A 14,294-nucleotide genomic window follows, 5' to 3' on the forward strand; every position below is an offset into this window, starting at 1 on the left:
ATTTGGCTAGAAAGTTGTCATCTCGTCCGTCCACGGTCCCGTCTACGCGATCAAATAATTAAAATACTAAAAAAAATCATAAAAATTACTAATTATGGGTTAAATGCTTAAAAATAATTTAAATCATGCACAAATAATTCACATAATTATTTAACCCATAAATCTAAAATTTAAATAATTAAATATCCTAATTATGCATGCGGATTTACGTATTTAAAATACCGGGTGTTAAAATTCTCCCCTCCTTAAATTGAATTTCGTCCTCGAAATTAAAGTACTTACCCGAACAACTCCGGGTAGCGAGTCCTCATGTCTGCCTCGGTCTCCCAAGTAGCTTCCTCCTCTGAGTGATTCAGCCATTGGACTCTGACCATCGGTATGACCCGCGTCCTAAGCCTCCGCTCCTCCCTTGCCAAGATCCGTACTGACCTCTCCTCATACACTAGATCTGGTGGCAACTGTAAGGGCTCGAAATCCAACACATGCGACGGGTTGGAGACATATCTCCGAAGCATGGATACATGGAAAACGTTGTGCACTGCCGCTAGCCCTGGAGGTAGAGCTAAACGATAGGCCAACGTGCCAACTCGCTCTAAGATCTCGAATGGTCCTATATACTTCGGATTAAGCTTGCCTCTCCGTCCAAAACGCACTAATCCCTTCATCGGTGACACATTCAGGAATACGTGATCACCTACAGCGAACTCCAAATCTCGTCGTCTGGCATCTACATAACTCTTCTGCCGACTCTGAGCAGTCCTCATCCTATCTCGAATCTGAGTCACAATGTCAGCTGTCTGCTGCACAATCTCAGGACCCAGCAAAATCCGCTCACTGATGAAACTTAAAATTTGTAATTATTTATATGTTAAAAAGTGTGTTTTAAAATTTAAGTTTAATTAAAATTATGAAGTTGTATTATTTTAGTGTTATGTGTTTATATTTAAATGTTTTACTAAAATGTTGTATTTTACGGTTTGCGCAGGTTTGGTAAAAATAAAATTACTCAAGCTACAGTGGTCATAATGGAGTAATCTCAAAACCTGTAGAATCACAAAAGAGGCATCTTCAACTTTGTAGAAGACAAGAAATTCCAAAAACTTCATTAAGATGATCAAAATAATAAAAAATCAAAATGGAGATAGATTTACTTTTACTATGACCAGCTTGGAGTAAAAATATCATAAGTATTTCATATTTTATCCAAAAGGGGTGAATGAGTTGTCCAAACACATTTACACAAAATATCCTACGTGTTTTATGTTGAAAAGAAAGGCTGAATCGGTGGTCTAAGGTATCAAACATGCCAATTAAAGTTGGGTCATGGTATTGACATTCAAGGAGACAAGCACCCACCAACTTTACTATTTCACATTTAATGAGCCTTGGACTCTTGCTCTCATTTGGCCTATAAATAGATGTGTTGTATAAGCTTTGTAGTGTGCAAGAGTGTAGAGAATTCTTCATTTGTAAAATAAATATTGTGTGTGTGAGAATAAAAGTTTGAGTGTGCAAGTTTCTCAAGTTCAAGTATGAAATTTCTTTTATCTTTATTCTTGAGTTTCATGTTCATGGAAAGCTAAATCTTTTTATGTCAAGGTGAAAAGGTTTCATTGTTGGTCAAGTAAGATTGTCTATATTTTGTATATTCTTTTCTTTTCTATTTTTATTTTTACTAATTGATCTTTATTTGTAGGTATAATTTTGGATGATTTGTTGTTATCTATTTACATCAAATGCTTGGTACCTTGAATGTGGTTACCTTGATTTGTTATCAAATATGATACAATAATTACTACAATAATTATATACTATAAATATATGTATCTATTTATAATAAAGTCATATATATTATTTAGACGATAGCGTGACACTGTCGGTTGTTCTAAATAATATATTGTGATTTGAACTAACATTTACTTTATCGCATCTAACTTTTACTTTATCGCAACTAACATTTACTTTTCCGCAACTAACATTTACTTTCTCGCATCTAACTTTTACTTTTCCGCAACTAACATTTACTTTATCGCATCTAACATAAAGTCATATATTTTATTTAGACGATAGCGTGGCTCTGCCGGTTGTTCTAAATAAAATATTGTGATTTGATCTAACATTTACTTTTATGTCAATTTATATTTATGCATTTATATATATTATGGGTACCATGTATTAAATATCGGTGGATATTAATATAGTGGGAACTATATTATATGATATACTTGTTTAAATATTTAATTGTTCTTTTTATGTTTATATTTATTCATCTATATATATATTATGGGTACCATGTATTAAATATCGGTTAATCTGATATTAATATAGTGGGAACTATATTATATGATATACTTGTTTAAATATTTCATTGTTCTTTTATGTTTATTTTTATTTTAGTTTCTTTTATTTATTTTTATTTAGCAATCTTAATTAAACCAACAATGAACCTTTGAAACCTTGACAATTTTATAATTTGTGTATTTGAAGTTTTATAATAATATTTTCATCTATAATATATTATTGCTAAAATTAAACTTACAACATCCTCTCCGTGGATCGATCTCGTACTCACGAGTATATTACTTGCAGACAACCTACACTTGGGTGAATTACAATTTAAGTTGTAGCAAGTTTTTGGCGCCGTTGCCGGGGAGGTATAAATTAAGTTTAATTTTGTTATTATGTAAATAGTATGTTGTTTTTAATTGTATGATTGTTTGGAGTCGTAAACAAAGTGGTAGACTTGTTCGAGTAACTGAAAATATTTTAAACATGGACGATAATTCTAATAATCAAGATGATAATAATAATAATCATCATCATCAAGAATATGAACAACCAAGAACACTTAGGCATCATATGAATCCAATAAGAACTAGTACACCATCTTGTTTAGTTTTTCCTCCTGATGCATCTAATTTCAATTTTAAGCCACAAGTCATTCAACTTTTACCAAATTTTCATGGCTTAGATTCTGAAAATCCATATTTGCATTTAAGAGAATTTGAGGAGGTTTGCAACACTTATAATGATCAAAATTGTAGCATGGATACTGTTCGATTAAAGCTTTTTCCTTTTTCCTTAAAAGATAAAGGTAAAACATGGTTGCAAAATTTGAGATCAAGTTCAATAAGATCATGGGAAGAAATGCAACAACAATTTCTAAAAAAGTTTTTTCCTTCCCATAGAACAAACTCTTTTAAAAGACAAATTACAACTTTTTCTCAAAAACAAGGGGAAACATTTTATCAATGTTGGGATAGATATAAAGAGTTACTTAATACATGCCCACATCATGGTTTTGAAATATGGAGAATAATTTCTCACTTTTATGAAGGTTTAATACCTAAAGATAGGCAAATGATAGAATTCATGTGTAATGGAACTTTTGAAGATAAAAACCCAAATGAAGCTATGGAATATTTGGAGTCATTAGCAGAAAATGCTCAAAATTGGGATAATATAGGCTCAATTGAACCACCAAGTAAAACCAATAATTCAACAAATGGGGGTGGTATTTATCATCTTAAAGATGATGTAGATATTCAAGCTAAACTTGCATCTTTAGCAAGAAAAATCGAGTCATTAAAATGAAAAATAGTGATCAATTAAAAAGTGTTCAAGAAATTGTTTGTCATATATGTGACACACATGATCATCTTACAAAAAATTGTCCTACTTTGCCTTCATTTAAAGAATGTCTCCATGAACAAGCCAATTATGTTAACAATTTTAAAAAACCAACATTAGATCCTTTTTCACAAACATACAATCCTGGTTGGAGAAATCATCCCAATTTTAGTTGGAGGAACGATAATAATGCACAACCTTCACAACAACCTTTTCAAAATAACCAAAATCATCAAGGTTATGCTCCTTATATCCCACCTCCAAGAAAAAATTTTGAAGATGAAATTCATGCATACATTCAAAAGCAAGAGTCTATCAATATTCAAAACATTCAATCTATGAATGATTTGAAAGAAACTCTTGCAAAATTTGCATCTGCACTTAATATTCATGAAAAAGGAAAATTTCCATCTCAACCACAACCTAATCCTAAAAATCAAAATCAAGAAAAATTTGATCAAGTAAAATCTGTTATTACTCTTAGAAGTGGTAAAATAGTTAATGATCCATATAGTGATGAAAACAAAGATCAATTAAACTCAAAGAGTAAGGATTCAAATCCTGATACTTTTGAGAAAGATGATGCTTTGAGTCCTAAAAATAAGAAAATTGATGATAAAATAAATAAACATGTTCCTTTTCCTCATGCATTAGTAAATAATAAAAAACAAAAAAATGATTCTGATATTTATGAAGTTTTTAAACAAGTAAAAATAAATATTCCATTATTAGATGCTATTAAACAAGTTCCTTCTTATGCAAAGTTTTTAAAAGATTTATGTACTGTAAAAAGACAATTGCATGTAAAGAAGAAAGCATTCTTAACGGAGCAAGTAAGCTCTATTATTCAAAATAATTCTACCTTGAAATATAAAGATCCCGGTTGTCCAACAATTTCATGTATTATTGGAAAAAATAAAATTAAAAAAGCTTTGTTAGATTTGGGAGCAAGTGTGAATTTAATTCCTTATTCAGTTTATGAAAAGCTTAAGTTGGGAGATTTAAAACCTACATCTGTCACTCTTTTACTAGCCGATAGGTCAATCAAAATACCTAGAGGTATCGTAGAAGATGTGTTAGTTCAAGTCGATAAATTCATATATCCTGTGGATTTTATTGTCTTGGATACACAACCAATAGAAGTACATAACGAAATTCCAATAATATTGGGACGTCCATTTCTAGCAACTTCAAATGCTCTAATTAATTGTCGAAATGGAATAATGAAATTGTCTTTTGGAAATATGACTTTAGAACTTAATGTGTTCAATTTATGTAAACAACCAAGTATTAATGAAGATGAAGATGATAATGCAATAGAAACAATTGTGGAAGAAAATATACACCAAGAAAACTTAAATCAACAATCTGAAGTTTGTTTAGTGGAAAGTTTTGATTCAAAAAATTTTTTTAAATCAAAGTTATTTGAAGAAATTAATGAACTTGAAGAAGTAAAAGAAAATGATCATCCAAAACTTGAATTAAAACCCTTGCCAATAGAACTAAAATATGCTTTTCTTGGTGAAAATCAAACATATCCTATTGTAATATCTTCTACCCTCTTACCAAAACAAGAAGAAGATGTAATAACACTACTTAAAAAACACAAAAATGCAATTGGATGGACTTTGCAAGATATAAAAGGTATAAATCCTTTAATCTGCACACATAGAATTCACTTGGAAGAAAATGCTAAAACATATCAACAACCACAAAGAAGATTAAATCCACACATGAAAGAAGTTGTTAAAAATGAAGTTTTAAAACTATTAGATGCCGGAATTATTTATCCAATCTCGGATAGTAAATGGGTAAGTCCAACACAAGTAGTACCAAAAAAATCAGGCATCACTGTTATAAAAAATGAAAAGGGAGAATTATTACAAGCTAGGATTCCATCTAGTTGGCGTATGTGCATTGATTATAGAAAATTAAATGATGCAACTAGAAAAGATCACTTTCCGTTACCATTTTTAGATCAAATTTTAGAGAAAGTGGCAGGTAATCCTTATTATTGTTTTCTTGATGGGTATTCGGGGTATTATCAAATACCAATATCATTAGAAGATCAAGAAAAAACTACTTTCACTTGTCCGTTCGGAACTTTTGCTTTTAAAAGAATGCCATTTGGTTTATGTAATGCCCCGGCTACTTTTCAAAGATGCATGCTAAGTATTTTTAGTGACATGATTGAAGAATTTGTGGAAGTTTTTATGGATGATATAACTGTTTTTGGAAACTCATTTGAAAACTGTCTTAAAAATTTGGAAGAAGTTTTAAAAAGATGTGAAGAAAAAAATCTTGTTTTAAATTGGGAAAAATGTCACTACATGGTTAAATCCGGAATTGTGTTAGGGCATGTCATATCTGAAAAAGGAATTGAAGTTGATAAAGCTAAGGTTGATGTTATTGCTAATCTACCATCACCAAACACGATCAAAGAAATTCGATCATTTTTGGGTCATGCGGGATTTTATAGAAGATTTATAAAAAATTTTAGCATAATATCGAAACCAATTTCAAATATTTTAACAAAAGATGCACAATTTGAATGGACTCAAGAGTGTGAAACTGCTTTTAAAAAAATAATTAATCTTTTAACTACATCACCTATTTTACAACCTCCTGATTGGTCTTTACCATTTGAATTAATGTGTGATGCAAGTGATTATGTTGTAGGAGCCGTGTTAGGACAAAGAAAAGAAGGTAAACCTTATGTGATCTATTATGCAAGTAGAACCTTAAATAGTGCTCAAATCAATTATTCAACAACTGAAAAAGAATTACTTTCAGTAGTGTTTGCATTAGATAAATTTCGATCCTATTTAATTGGTTCTACTACTATTGTTTACACTGATCATTCTGCCATAAAATATTTATCAAATAAACAAGATGCTAAGCCGAGATTAATAAGATGGATTTTGTTGTTACAAGAATTTGATCTTGTAATAAAAGATAAAAAAGGAAAAGAAAATGTAGTAGCCGATCATTTATCAAGAATAATTTCTGAATCATCTCAAAATGAAATACCAATAAATGAAAATTTTCCGGATGATCAACTATTTTATGCTACTACTATGCCTTGGTTTGCTAATATTGTAAATTTTCTTGTGACAAATAAAATGCCTTCTCATTGGAGTTCACAAGATAAAAATAAATTCTTGAAAGAGGTCAAAAAATTTTATTGGGATGATCCTTATTTGTTTAAGTATTGTCCTGATCAAATTTTTCGACGATGCATACCCGACAATGAGGTAAGTAGTGTCATTAAATTTTGTCATTCTGAGGCATGTGGAGGTCATTTTTTGTCAAAGAAAACAGCTGCAAAAATCTTTCAATGTGGATTTTATTGGCCTTCTTTATTCAAAGATACACATTCATTTTGCAAATCTTGTGAAAATTGTCAGAAAATGGGTTCAATTTCAAAACGAAACATGATGCCTTTAAATCCAATCATGACTATTGAAATATTTGACAGTTGGGGAATAGATTTTATGGGTCCATTTCCATTATCTTTTGGATTCACTTATATTTTAGTAGCTGTCGATTATGTTTCAAAATGGATTGAAGCAATTGCATGTAGAACTAATGATCATAAAGTTGTGATAAAATTTTTGAAAGAAAATATTTTTAGTCGATTTGGAATACCTAGAGCTATAATAAGTGATGGGGGAAGTCATTTTATAAATAAATCATTTTCTTCGTTGTTAAGAAAATATGGTATTACACATAAAGTCTCTACTCCATATCATCCTCAAACGAATGGTCAGGTTGAACTTGCAAATAAAGAAATAAAACAAATTTTGGAAAAAACAGTCAATCCAAATCGAAAAGATTGGTCTTTAAGATTAAGTGATGCATTATGGGCATATAGAACTGCATTTAAAACATCATTGGGGATGTCACCATATAGATTAGTTTTTGGAAAGCATTGTCATTTACCTGTTGAAATTGAACATAAAGCTTATTGGGCAATTAAAGCATTTAATACTAATTTAGATGATGCATCTAAATCAAGAAAATTGCAATTAAATGAACTAGAAGAATTAAGAAATGATGCATATGAAAATGCAAAGATTTATAAAGATAAAACAAAAGCATTTCATGATAAAAATATTATGAGAAAATCTTTTGAAATCGGACAAAAAGTTTTACTTTATAATTCTCGCTTGCATTTGTTTCCAGGAAAACTTAGATCGCGATGGTCTGGACCATTTATTGTTAAATTTGTCTATCCTCATGGTGCTGTTGATGTTGAAAATCCTAAAAATAATAATGTATTTAAAGTTAATGGGCAAAGACTTAAACCGTTTATAGAAAATGAAGTTCTTAATGAAGAGTTTATGCCTTTATATGATCCAACTTAATTGTTACTTATATTTTTATTTTATTTTTGCAGAATTGAGTTCACTTCCCGGTTAAGTGGCGGATAACGGTACTCCGTGACTACTTTCAGTCGGTTTTATTTCAATTTCCCAAAATAATTGAATATATATATATATATATAAATATATATTATGGATGAAGATATCAAAAAACTTGGTAAATATTTTCCATCTGTTTCTAAAAAAGTTCTGAGAATGATTTATGAAGGCAGATGTGAAAGATTGAGAATGCTTATGCAAAAAGGAATCCCGGAGGATATTCGTCTTATAATTGAAGCCAAGGTTTCGATTAAGTGGTGAAGTTCCAAAATTCTTACTTGTTCGAAATATGTCTGGACTAGGAAAAAGTACCTATGCGAAGAAAAGAAGGGCTAAAAGGTTAGATGTTTGTCATAATTGTGCCAGATGGACTTGTAATAGACAATGCAGATCTTTGGGATATGTTTCCACAAATAGAGAAGATAAAATTGATTTCATTAAGAATGGGCTGAGTAAAGAGTCATTGGATGATATCTCATTGACTCTTGAGACGCATTCTAGTGGAGATGTAAAAGGTCAACTTCTCCGTTTATGGAAACTATTCCAAGCGCAGCGTCATGGTGATGGTCTTGGGAATCTGACTAAAAAAGACCCTATTTGCCAATTTATAAGAAAATTGGATGGTAAGCCAACCCTCGACTCATAAATATTGAAGGAACACTGTGAGCCACAATCACATCACTGTTTATACGCATGCATGTTATTATTATATATTATTATTTTTTTTACTATTTTTATCATTTTGTTCACATCTGTATTCCTATTTCTGTCTTATTCCTTGTTTTTCTTATAAAATTACTCAACTCTCTCTATATTTTTTAAAAGAAAAGAAAAAAACATGACAGGATCTTCTTCACAAAAATTGAAAAATATTTGTGTCTTTTGTGGTTCTAATACTGGAAAGAATGAAATATTTGTTGATGCAGCAATTAATCTTGGAAAAAAGTTAGCAGAGAGAAAAATTCACTTGGTTTACGGAGGAGGCAATATAGGGTTAATGGGATCTATTTCAACAGCAGCTCATCTTGGAGGTAGTCAGGTTTTGGGTATTATTCCTACAGCTTTAGCTGAAGGAAATATTACAGGTGTTACGGTTGGGGAAGAGTTGAAAGTTTCATCAATGTACGAGAGAATAACTAAAATGATAGAAAATTCTGATGCTTTTATTGCCTTACCTGGTGGTTTTGGTACTTTAGAAGAAATTTTTCATGTTGTTTCTTGGGCACAACTTAATATCCATAATAAACCTGTTGGCTTGTTGAATATCAATAACTATTATGATGGTTTGTTGACTTTTCTCGATGTAGCCGTGGAACAAAATTTTATTTCAGAAAATTCACGAAGGATGCTCATCTCTGCTTCGAATGAAGACCAATTAATTGATGATCTCCAAGCTTTTGTTCATCAACCTGATTCAGCTATAACAAAGATCAATTGGTCTCAACCAACCAGTAAGAAAAGAAAACTGGATCATTGATTCAACATGTCATGAAATGGTTTGTGTTTGTTCCTCATCTTCAATAATTCCAGGTGATATCTCTTTCATCATGTACTCTTTATTTTTCTTTAAAAAAAAAATTAAAAACTATGTCATATTCAGGTTTGGGGGAGGGTTTATCTCTAAAAAAAAAAAAAAAAAAAATTTAAAATTTAAAAAAAATATATTTCTATAATAATATTATTTTTCTTTTTCAATGGCAGAGTAAGGAGTCAAAAACTCCTGACACGCATTAGTTTTTATTTATCATCTTATCACAATAGATTAGATTTTAATATTCCGTATATATTTAAATTGCAAACTACTAAGAAAATGAAGTCTTTTTGTATAGATGTTTATTTATTCTTCTTTTTACCAATTTAATAGAAAATATATAATTGATGGGATATAAGTTATAAATAATATATAATTGTGTGTTTTCAAATATATATTTTCTAAAACTTTTATGAGTATATAATTAAAGTGATATTGATTGAATAAATAATAACATGTATAATTGAGGGAATTAATTTGTAAAAGTATAATAGTTACTCACATAAATTTTGTGAGTGAGGGGTAAGAATTGAGAAAACAACTTATAAGCTTTTATTGATTATTAAGAAATGGTTGATTACTAGATTAAACCCATTTTAAAAAAAAAAAAAAAGAAAAATGAAAATTGGCTGCAAAGTTGTTTGAAGTTTGATTGTAAAGATGTAGAGTATTAATATCTCTACTATAATTATTAATGTAATAGATTTACCTCATAAAAAATAAAAAAATAAATAAACTTTGAAAAAAAATGTTACATTTTCAAAGTTTATTGGAGGTATTTGATTATGTAAAAACAATTTTGCAGCCAAGCAAAAAAGCAAAAAAACAAAAAAAACAAAAAAACAAAAAAAACAAAAAAAAAATGGGTTTATTCTTTATAAATCATCCTATCTTATTTTCAATATTAGGTTATTTGATTGTCTGCTTTACTAGCCATTTTCAAAGAGTGCATAATTTTCTTCCAACTCCACGAGTGAAAAACAGCTATATATGAAATACTTTAACCCGAGAGAATATGGAGTTGAGACTTTTACATTAATATTCCTGATGATATACATGTTATGAAAATGATTTCTATTATCCTTTTAATTATATTATTCTCAAAGTTTTTAGAAAATATTTATGTAAAAAAAAAAAAAAAATTATATATATTTAATATTTTGATATTGTGTGAAATATATATGTATAGCCCATCCAATTACATATTAATATATTGGTTGATAATGAGATTTATAAATAAACATATGATCTCCTCACAAATGTGTTTTTAAAATTTTAAAGTTTGCAAATTTGAATATATATATATATTAAGGAATAAAAATCTAACTTGTGATTTTATGATATTTTATGATATTTTATGATATTTTATTACTAAGGAACTAGTAATTAGCCGGTTTGGGGGTGTGATGAAACTTAAAATTTGTAATTATTTATATGTTAAAAAGTGTGTTTTAAAATTTAAGTTTAATTAAAATTATGAAGTTGTATTATTTTAGTGTTATGTGTTTATATTTAAATGTTTTACTAAAATGTTGTATTTTACGGTTTGCGCAGGTTTGGTAAAAATAAAATTACTCAAGCTACAGTGGTCATAATGGAGTAATCTCAAAACCTGTAGAATCACAAAAGAGGCATCTTCAACTTTGTAGAAGACAAGAAATTCCAAAAACTTCATTAAGATGATCAAAATAATAAAAAATCAAAATGGAGATAGATTTACTTTTACTATGACCAGCTTTGAGTAAAAATATCATAAGTATTTCATATTTTATCCAAAAGGGGTAAATGAGTTGTCCAAACACATCTACACAAAATATCCTACGTGTTTTATGTTGAAAAGAAAGGCTGAATCGGTGGTCTAAGGTATCAAACATGCCAATTAAAGTTGGGTCATGGTATTGACATTCAAGGAGACAAGCACCCACCAACTTTACTATTTCACATTTAATGAGCCTTGGACTCTTGCTCTCATTTGGCCTATAAATAGATGTGTTGTATAAGCTTTGTAGTGTGCAAGAGTGTAGAGAATTCTTCATTTGTAAAATAAATATTGTGTGTGTGAGAATAAAAGTTTGAGTGTGCAAGTTTCTCAAGTTCAAGTATGAAATTTCTTTTATCTTTATTCTTGAGTTTCATGTTCATGGAAAGCTAAATCTTTTTATGTCAAGGTGAAAAGGTTTCATTGTTGGTCAAGTAAGATTGTCTATATTTTGTATATTCTTTTCTTTTCTATTTTTATTTTTACTAATTGATCTTTATTTGTAGGTATAATTTTGAATGATTTGTTGTTATCTATTTACATCAAATGCTTGGTACCTTGAATGTGGTTACCTTGATTTGTTATCAAATATGATACAATAATTACTACAATAATTATATACTATAAATATATGTATCTATTTATAATAAAGTCATATATATTATTTAGACGATAGCGTGACACTGTCGGTTGTTCTAAATAATATATTGTGATTTGAACTAACATTTATTTTATCGCATCTAACTTTTACTTTATCGCAACTAACATTTACTTTTCCGCAACTAACATTTACTTTCTCGCATCTAACTTCTACTTTTCCGCAACTAACATTTACTTTATCGCATCTAACATAAAGTCATATATTTTATTTAGACGATAGCGTGGCTCTGCCGGTTGTTCTAAATAAAATATTGTGATTTGATCTAACATTTACTTTTATGTCAATTTATATTTATGCATTTATATATATATTATGGGTACCATGTATTAAATATCGGTGGATATTAATATAGTGGGAACTATATTATATGATATACTTGTTTAAATATTTAATTGTTCTTTTTATGTTTATATTTATTCATCTATATATATATTATGGGTACCATGTATTAAATATCGGTTAATCTGATATTAATATAGTGGGAACTATATTATATGATATACTTGTTTAAATATTTCATTGTTCTTTTATGTTTATTTTTATTTTAGTTTCTTTTATTTATTTTTATTTAGCAATCTTAATTAAACCAACAATGAACCTTTGAAACCTTGACAATTTTATAATTTGTGTATTTGAAGTTTTATAATAATATTTTCATCTATAATATATTATTGCTAAAATTAAACTTACAACATCCTCTCCGTGGATCGATCTCGTACTCACGAGTATATTACTTGCAGACAACCTACACTTGGGTGAATTACAATTTAAGTTGTAGCACTCACCAACCTCATCCTAATGCACAGGAGATCTGCACCTCCTCCCATACAATGCTGCATAAGGAGCCATACCTATAGACGACTGAAAGCTGTTGTTATAGGTAAACTCCACTAATGGCAGTCTAGTCTCCCAAGAGTCCCGAAAATCAATGACACAAGCTCTCAGAAGATCCTCGAGAACCTGGATCACCCTCTCAGACTGACCATCTGTCTGGGGATGAAATGCGGTACTGAACAAAAGTCTCATCCCCAAAGCTGTGTGCAGACTCTTCCAAAACGCTGATGTGAATCTCGGATCTCTGTCTGACACAATCGACACTGGTATGCCATGCAGTCTAACAATCTTTCTGATGTAAAGCTCTGCATACTGTGTCAAAGTATAAGTAGTCCTCACCGGCAAGAAATGAGCTGACTTGGTGAGTCTATCCACAATCACCCAAATCGCTGTGCAACCTCTGGCACTCCTCGGTAAGCCCACCACAAAGTCCATCGTAATATTCTCCCATTTCCATTCCGGAATAGGGAGAGGTCTAAGAAGTCCTGCTGGACGCTGATGCTCTGCCTTGACTTGCTGACAAGTCAAGCACTCTGACACCACTCTCCCGATGTCACTCTTCATCCCGGGCCACCAATACAATAGCTGCAAGTCTTTGTACATCTTCGTACTTCCGGGGTGAATGGAGTACGGAGATATGTGAGCCTCTGCCAAAATCTCAGCTCTCAACTGATCGACGTTCGGTACCCACATCCTACCACGGTACTAAATGATATCATCCTCCACTGTATACAAGAGATTACCTCTAGCCTCATCTCTCTGTCTCCATCTCTGTAACTCCTCATCAGTAGACTGTCCTTCTCTAATTCGATCTCGCAGAACTGGCTGCACCGTCAACACTGACAAGCTCGGTGCATGGCCACTCGGATAACACTCCAAGCCAAAACTCTGAATCTCGCTCTGTAGTGGTAACTGTACGGTCAAACATGATACCACTGACGACTTCCGACTCAAAGCATCGGCCACTACATTAGCTTTACCCGGATGGTAGCTAATGTCACAATCATAGTCCTTCACCAACTCCAACCATCTTCGCAGCCTCTTGCAAAGAAGCAGTATACATGGCCAGCTAAGGGCCCGAATCAGCAGCAGAGGCCGCAGCAGCAGAGGGGCGGGGCCCCTAATGCCATAGCTTATCCTACTTGCCCGAAGTGCCAGAAGATGCATTCGGGACCGTGTCTATTGGGGGAAGAAGTTTGCTACCACTGTAGGGAGCCAGGACATCAGATAGCTAACTGCCCCAGGAAGAAGAACACCGCTGGTAGGGTGTTTGTGATGCAGGCTGAGGAGGTAGATCCGGACACCTCCTTGATCACCGGTATATCTTATCCCTAGCATTTTAATAATTTTCCTTTGGTTAAAAATTTAGTCTTTAATTTGGAATTCTTGTTATTTGGGTTATTTAACTGCATGTTAGAATAGGAAGTATGTTTTACTTGTGATTAGAATTAAGAA

At 31.0% G+C, this 14,294-nt stretch overlaps 1 protein-coding gene and 1 non-coding gene across 2 annotated transcripts in view; one reads left to right on the plus strand and one right to left on the minus strand.

Annotated features, from left to right (window-relative positions):
* Positions 1-14,294, plus strand: part of LOC140878204 (uncharacterized) — a 66,677-nt gene that overhangs the window by 30,550 nt on the left and 21,833 nt on the right. Inside the window, exons 3-6 of the mRNA XM_073281815.1 lie at positions 5,303-5,445; positions 6,169-6,363; positions 6,565-6,921; positions 7,168-7,400. Coding sequence (XP_073137916.1) covers positions 5,303-5,445; positions 6,169-6,363; positions 6,565-6,921; positions 7,168-7,400 — 928 coding nt within the window. The remainder of the gene's footprint in view (positions 1-5,302; positions 5,446-6,168; positions 6,364-6,564; positions 6,922-7,167; positions 7,401-14,294) is intronic.
* On the minus strand, positions 3,192-3,302 carry LOC140885795 (small nucleolar RNA R71). The gene has a single exon (XR_012151211.1). It is a non-coding gene; the product is annotated as a small nucleolar RNA R71 (small nucleolar RNA).

This window comes from Henckelia pumila, chromosome 2 (genome assembly GCF_033568475.1).
Source record: "Henckelia pumila isolate YLH828 chromosome 2, ASM3356847v2, whole genome shotgun sequence".
NCBI lineage: Eukaryota > Viridiplantae > Streptophyta > Magnoliopsida > Lamiales > Gesneriaceae > Henckelia > Henckelia pumila.